Source organism: Uloborus diversus, chromosome 5 (assembly GCF_026930045.1).
Source record: "Uloborus diversus isolate 005 chromosome 5, Udiv.v.3.1, whole genome shotgun sequence".
NCBI classification, from domain to species: domain Eukaryota; kingdom Metazoa; phylum Arthropoda; class Arachnida; order Araneae; family Uloboridae; genus Uloborus; species Uloborus diversus.
Window position 1 is genome coordinate 103617004 of NC_072735.1, and position 7761 is coordinate 103624764.

Consider the following 7761-nt stretch of genomic DNA (forward strand, 5'->3'; position numbering starts at 1 on the left):
TGTAAGAATATAATTAATGGGTTATCAACTGCAAATTTTGTGAATAAACTTTTGATTACGATATTCAAAGCAGAAATCTCACCCGTATACTGCTCCATACTTTTTATACCTTTCTACTTCAATAATATGGAGTGACTGAAAAAATGAAAAAAAAAAAAAAAATGGTAAGTCACATCAATATTTTTCATTAAAATTCATGCGACATTTCACTATTTCTTACATTTGGAAGAGTTATAGTTTTTAGTATTCAGGGGTGAGAATTATATTTAGAATTCTTATGCTAAACAGAAAAAAGTTAACTTCAAATTAACGCATCTGATATACCTTGGAAGAAAGACTTTTTTTATCGGAATATTCTTTTTGATTAATTTTACTAAAATTATGGAATAGAAAGCACAAAAAAAAGAAAAAAATATATAGAAAATAATAGAAATATTTATTTTTTTTATTTTATTTTATGGAAAAATATACTGTTGCTTTAAAGATTCAGAAAAAAAAATTAAAATTAAAATTAAGTCTTAACACGTGTTCGAAAGAGGCGTCTAAGTACCAAGGCTTTTGCGAAAGATATTCCAAACCCTATTTGTCTGCACCTTCGTGTAGGGGTATTCTCTCACCTTAATTTACGCTGCAGTATATTCAAATCCATCCATCTAGATGTTTCGAATACCGAAACCTTCCAAAGATGGTTTCCTAGCTTATTCTAAATGAGAGCCTAATGAAGATAATTTACTCTACTAAATAAGTTTAGCAATAGGAAATATTCCTATATTAGTAGTTAGAAATTATTCCTATTAAATTGCATTTATGATTTGAGGTATATATATATATATATATATATATATATATATATATATATATATATATATATATATATATATATATATATATATATATATATATATATATATATATATATATATATATATATATATATATATATATATATATATATATATATTATATAAAATGTATTATTGTCTTTACTTAGAAATTTCCGAAATAATATCTGTAATTTATTAAAATGGTGCAATGACAAAATAATTAACAGATCTACTCAGAAACATTTGTTAGAGATTATCAAGTATGTAAGTCTGTGGTGTAGTATATTCAAAAATGTATGATAAATATATAGTGACAAAAAGACTTTTTTTGGTCGATGTATCAAGACCATCGATGTTTTAAAACATCGATGTTTTGCCATTGATGTCGCACCTCGATTAATAGTGCGGAGAGCAGTTTGTATTAACGTTTCATGTCGATCAGACAGAAAACTGGCTTAAACAAACAAATTTTTTGTTCTAAGTGTTAGTGAAAATTTCATTTAAGTTTAAGTATTTAGAATTAAATGGAAAGTTCGGTTAAAAAAATATATGTGAAAGTACCTTTCTGAAGGTTTCTAAAAGACACCCAAATAGGGGAATTGGTTTCACATAAGGAATGTTTCTTTTCTTCCAGTATTGGTGGTTTCTAGTTGAAAGCCTATAAATAGAACGCACAAAATAAAATGTGAAAATTTGTAGTAAATCAATTATATTGCAGAATACGTGTTCAACTTTTGGTTATTTTCCGTCAACACCTGATTTTTCAATCAAGTTAATGTATTTTTATTCAATTCAGACACCTAAAAAATGTATTTTATGTTTTCCCAGTTTTATACATTATACCATTGGTGTCCAACTTTTTTCTACTCGAGGACCAAACTTCTTAATAAAATAATTCTCACGGCAGAGGACACATATAGAATTTCAAAAGGTTTTTAAAATTTTGCAATTTTTGACAACATTAAAAAGTTGGCCTGATCTCCTCTCGGAAAATTTCCAGAATTCAACTTTTAAAATGCAATTTTTGGAGACTTTAGTGCAGTAGAAAGGTTTGGGAGATCTTTCAGGAAAATTTCCGACTTCGAAGTCTAATAATTGCAAATATAGCCTATGTTTGAGAATGTTGAGAAAGTGGGGAATATTCAGCTGCTCTTTTCCTGGAAAATGTTTGCCACTGAATTCCAATAAACACAACTGTAGGTTGCCTATGATCCTAGCTATAATTGAACATTTTTTTTCCTTGCAACAGTGCAAAAACCGTGTAGGAAATGCAATCATTTCCGTTTTTAAATGAAATGTGTTATTTTTTTAACAAATCGCTTTCATCAATCGCACATACTTAAAGAAATAAAATAAATGTATAATATACGTGTTTAGTAAAAGCAGCACATCCTCTATTTGGCACTTATGAAATGTTCAATTTTAACAAGGAACTTGAAATGTCGTAAAAGAAAAAGGGGGGATTGGAGCTGGTTTGTTAGATTGTTAGTCTTGTTAGTGAGACCAGACAACGAATAACGAAGCCCCAAATTCAGATATTTGCAAAAGAAAAGAGCTCTTAGCAACCCGGGAGTCCTAGGTATCATTTATCTCCTCTAAGACCCTTGCAACAATCTAATCTGTGTTTTTCTCAACTTCGCATTTTTTTCCTATCTTAGAAATTAGCTGCTGATAGACATGGCTTCTGTCGTCAAATCTTAAAAATACAAACATTCTCGAAGAACTAGAAGAGCTAACTTCAGTCGTTCAAACACTCTCTCAAAATGGGTTTTGAGGTGTAGAACATTAAACAATTACGAGAACAGATTGGTTTACTGATCCTATTAGATTTAATGGCATATGGGCCTATACTGTGACAAGAAGTAAATTGAAGAAAAAGGAATAAATAAAGGATAACATCTTAATTTTCTTTCTTTTTCACAGATAACAGTAGGCTAAATCTTAATGAATTATGCTCCTTAGGGACCTTTTAAAAATCGGAGGTCCCAGATCATGGCCTAGTTGTCCGGTTCCGTAATTAGACCCTCCTGATAGCATCAAAACTAAAATGGAGAATTTCTTCTAAAAATGGATTGGTCTTGTTTGTGTTATGATGAGTTTTCAAACGCCGACAAAATGTGTTTTGTTTTTTTGGCATACCTCGCACTAAACCTAATAAGCTCCAGTCATTTATTCTTAATTTTTAACGCAACGATATGAGATGTCTTATTTTACGTTTGTATGACTATTAAACAAAAACTTTAAAAGTATTTTTTTGTAGCAAGGGTCCCGTTCAGATTTGAGCCTCGGCCAACAGGTGTCCCATCTCTTCCCCCCCCCCCCACCCTTCTTTCCTTTGGGAACGTTCTTAGCTACAATCGGTTATACTCCAAAAAAATATGGTGCAACTCTGCATCTAATCGCACTAAAAAACACCGAGATTTTTCTTAACTTTAAATGTTTTAGTATTTTTTTCTTGCAAAGAAATGGTCTGCAGACTGTCTCAATAAGCTACTACGGTCTGCGCAGCGTCACACGGATTCTGCTGAGTGAGAAAGCAATGATAAAATCAATTAAAATGATATAAAATATAGTGGAAGGATGGCGGAGGATACATGAAATGTGTCCAGGTCTTTTATCATTGTTTCTAAGCATCTTAACATTCACATGAAACTTGGAGCTAGATCAAAAGGCCAACCCTAATAAAAGAGTTATTGTTCTGTTTTTTATTTTTATTTTTAAAAAGACAGGTTGAAGAGCTTTTATAAATATTTCTTAACAAAGATAAAAACACCAATTAATGCACTATTAATTCCATAACGCTAACTAAACATATTTCTTTGGCACACTAGTTTCGATGCAGTGACAAGACCACGTTTTATTTTTAATCACAAATTTCAAATGACTGATATGGCAGCATTAAAATTGAAAAAGGGCATCCGGTTACCCGTTCTACATTTAGAATAAATTTTGCATAAAATGTTTTCTTGATTTATAATTATAAATTTGATCCGTTTTGATATAAGTAAATACATAATTGAACCATATTTTCATGTAAAATAATTAAATTCAAGTTTTCCATTTTGATCCATATTTTTACGAAACAATTACTACCAGGGCTATATTCAAGAGAACACTTCGTATACCTGCTCGTTTGCTAAAGAAAATAGCGTAAACCGACTGATTTTCAATGATATTAATGTTTTATATTTCCTTTATGTAACAAATTTGATTAAACAAATTCACTATAATATTAAAATCTGTTCGCGTCCGTCTGTCTGTCTGTCTGTCTGAAGATCGATCTTCTCGAGAACCAGTGCGAATCGAGAGTCAAACGAGATACCGATCAATTCGAAATTTTCCAAAGAAAAAACAATAGGACCAATCTCATAATTGTGCGACTTTAATTAGCGGAGATATTAATTAAAACGTTAATTGACATAACGTTATTCAGGAATTTTTATTTCTTTCCTGTTGCCATTTTGCATATGAGTGAGCAAGTAAAATTCTAATAATTGTTTAAAAAGAGATTTTTTTGGCTGCTGTCCAAATCTTAAGACAACGTTTCCATCTAGAATTTCATTTTAAATTAGTTTAAAATTGGTTGTTCTATTCGGACATAGCCTTTATTTTTTCGTCTGTCCTTTTTTTATTTTTTACATTCAACGTTCTTAACTCTTTTCAGCATATGAAAGTTGTTTCTTTAGCTATGTTTATTGATTTTAGTGTAAGTTTATTATTCACCGGCCTCATATTTTGATACATTTAGGATGTGCGACTAATTATGTTTATTTTGTTGGACTTTTCCCCGTCACACGGGTGAGTTTTCGAATTGTAAGAACTCTCTTTTTCCTTCCTGTTTTTATTACAGTTTGTATCGTTAAAAGAACATGTTAAATTAAGATTGTTTGGATTTCTTTAAGTGAAACAGAGTTGAACAAAAAATATTATTTTTAAGGATTTTAACTAAAGCTAAATTGGAATCTGGTGACTTGATATTAAATTAATGCTTATTGGTATTTATTTAGTCTTCGTGCTTTAGTTTCACGTAATCAACCAAAAAGTGTGTGTCATTTTATGCAAAAAAGCTGATTGTAATTGTACATAAATATTTCAGATATAGTCTATCAGATGTAATTCATTTTAACGTGAGCACAGATTATAGTTGATAATGCATATATTTTCTCTTTTGTGCTAGTTGAAAATACTCATAACTTGTATCATTGATAACTATGGTTAACGTTAAAGAGATTTTTGCCAAAAATATGCTCTACTGGTGTTTTGCAAACCTTGCATTACGCGTATTTATTTACTCCTTAGCACTTTAAAAACTGATGTCAGAGTAATGCAAAAGAATCAATTGGACATATCTTTCATTTTTTAAGTAGCCCGTGCAACGCCGGGCACGCAGCTAGTAAATAATAAGAAATGCCGCATAGCAATATCTTACATCCTTTTACTTTAATCATAGACTTTTTTCTTTTTTTCAATTCAAGTTATAAGTTTATTGTATTGTATGCAGGGACTTGAATTTTTGAAAGTTCGGGATGTTTTCAAAGTGTCGAAGGAAACTCCGGATTTTATCGAATGATAAAACACATACCCAAATGATAAAAGCAAACAAGAATCGAAAACAGTATCTAATAAGAAAAGACATTTATAAGTTTTAATGTACATTTTTTTAAATTGCAACTTTGCAATTCAGTCTGCAAATTTGACTAATCGTCAGACAAATTTTGCCAAATAACGCACTTTTTTGGAGGACGCAGTGCCCTCCCATAAGGGCGACCTTGATTTTATGAACAAATGTGCATCCGTCTTTGATACATTTTTAGAAAAATAAAATTTGAAGTACCCATATCCTAAAGTTTATCCATGCAACCTATCATTTACCCTCTCTCCGGGGGACCCGCCTAGGGTGTTATGACCCCTTGGGGGGGTCATAGCGTAGGTTACGCCATTGAAAGTTTTAGGGGGGAGTTGTTTTGAGGGGTGTTTTTTTTTTTTTCATTTTAAGGGGATTGCTCTTGCTTTGGAGGGTCTCCGTTATATTGAGGGGGATTCGCCTTTGCCCTTAGGGGGGGTTTAACTAATACTGCCGGATTTTTAACAATGTGTACTTAAAACAGCCACTTTGACGAATACAGTACTGGTTACCTTCGAAAGCAACATAAAAGTAGCTATATTTAGAGGGAATGGAAACAATTTCATCACCGCAATTACACCAGTCAGGTTCGAAGAGAGGTCCTGTCAGCCGCTTCGGAATCCAGGGGCCAGGCCTTGTGGCTCGAAATCAGAGTAGTAAAAATATTATAAGTTTCATGGGAGTAGAGGACTCGGCGACAAAACTGGCTAGGGGTCCGCTTTGGCTCTCGTCGTCCCTGACACCAGTGCAAAAAATTATATTCGATTCATAGAATTTCAAGCTTTCTTGTGCTGCAATTTCATGATTTCAAATATAATACTACATCTGGACACGCACGCACACAGGGATATCATATTTCCTTAAAATATTGCTTTTATGAATGAATTATCTTAACATTTTTAGGATTGATGTGTAGTTTCAAGAAAAAAAAAAAAAGAAAGTTAGTAGTTATATTTTTTTAAAAACAACCCCTTAAAAATTTGCGAACAAAAATTAATGCTATAAAAATAAAATGATTGTTTTACCAGTACAATAAAAATACTGTAGCTGTTCCAACGAGAAGAGCTGTTACGATAGGAGCAAACGTAAACCCTGCCACCTCCATGGCGATCAGAGAAAGAAAGCATTAAGGAAGAACACAACGCGGCGTAGTTATTCCGAGGACTGTCAATTTAGGGAAATGTGTTTATCGTCTGCTGGTAGAAAAAAAAAAAAAAAAAAAAAATACAAGGTCATTAATCAAAGCGAGTGACGTCGAGATACTTTTGGCTCGTTGCCAAGCATGTCTCCCTCTCTTTATTGGAGATATTAATTTTTTTCCCCGCCAGCGATTAACATCAGTTGAAAAATTATTATAACAACAAATATTACCATTTCGAATCCGATCTGTTACTATGCTCCAATTTTAATCCGATTCTAATGCTATACTCCAGGGGTTCTCAAACTTTTTTGTCTCGCGGCACCCTTTGGAGATTTAGAATTTTCTTGCGGCACCCTAATCCATCTGTAGTATGTAAACAACTAATAAATCGTTATTTTCAGGGGATTGGGTTCCACACCTGCGCACAGTTCATGCAGCATATGATCATGTCGTCTTCCCAAATACTACAGTGTTACATTGTAAGGACAAGTGTTAATAAGGTGAAAAATGGTCCTACCGTACTACAATCTACTTTTCTAGATTATCCAATATCGGGAAAAAATGACGGATACAATGACATTTTTCTTTTCGAACTTGTCCACTACATAATTTACTTTTGAAGAACAGTATGAACATTTTTTGTTGTAGTTAAAGTTCAGGACCCCTTGTAGAAACAAAATTTACTGTGAAATGAGCGCAGTTGGTTTTGACATCACTCTTCTACAACAACTTTTGCTACAATGTTGCACTGTTGCCAGGTTGTTAAAGATAGCTTATTGATAACGCTTTATCATCAGTTAGGTATTTTGATGACGATGAAGGAGAACCTAGCGAATTTTTGTAAAAAGGTATCAAAAAAAGGAGAATTTCCTCACTGTTCCACCGGGCATTATTTGATGCACTCACCTTACATACATATTGATACCACGGACACTTCGCGGTACCCCTCACCTCGTCCTACGTCACCCAGTTCCAGAACTCCTGCTATACTCCATTTTGAAAAAAAAATTCTTTGAAGAAAAAATTACAACTTTTTTCTCTCCTCTTGTTTGAACATAAGTCAAGTTTTTTTTTTTTTTTCTTTGTACTTTTTTTTTTAAAACTTCGATAATAAATAGGTCGTAACTGGATTTTTCATGTTCTAACTCTGAGGCGACAATGCGCACGATCAA

General features: G+C 32.4%; 1 protein-coding gene across 1 annotated transcript in view; it reads right to left on the bottom strand.

Annotated features, from left to right (window-relative positions):
* LOC129223057 (cytochrome P450 3A21-like) overlaps positions 1-7506 on the bottom strand; it is a 51512-nt gene extending 44006 nt beyond the window's left edge. The window contains exons 1-3 of the mRNA XM_054857622.1: positions 7496-7506; positions 1386-1482; positions 83-135 (exon numbers count right to left, since the gene is read on the bottom strand). Of these exons, the coding sequence (XP_054713597.1) occupies positions 83-135; positions 1386-1482; positions 7496-7506 (161 nt within the window). The remainder of the gene's footprint in view (positions 1-82; positions 136-1385; positions 1483-7495) is intronic.
* Positions 7507-7761: the final 255 nt, after the last annotated feature.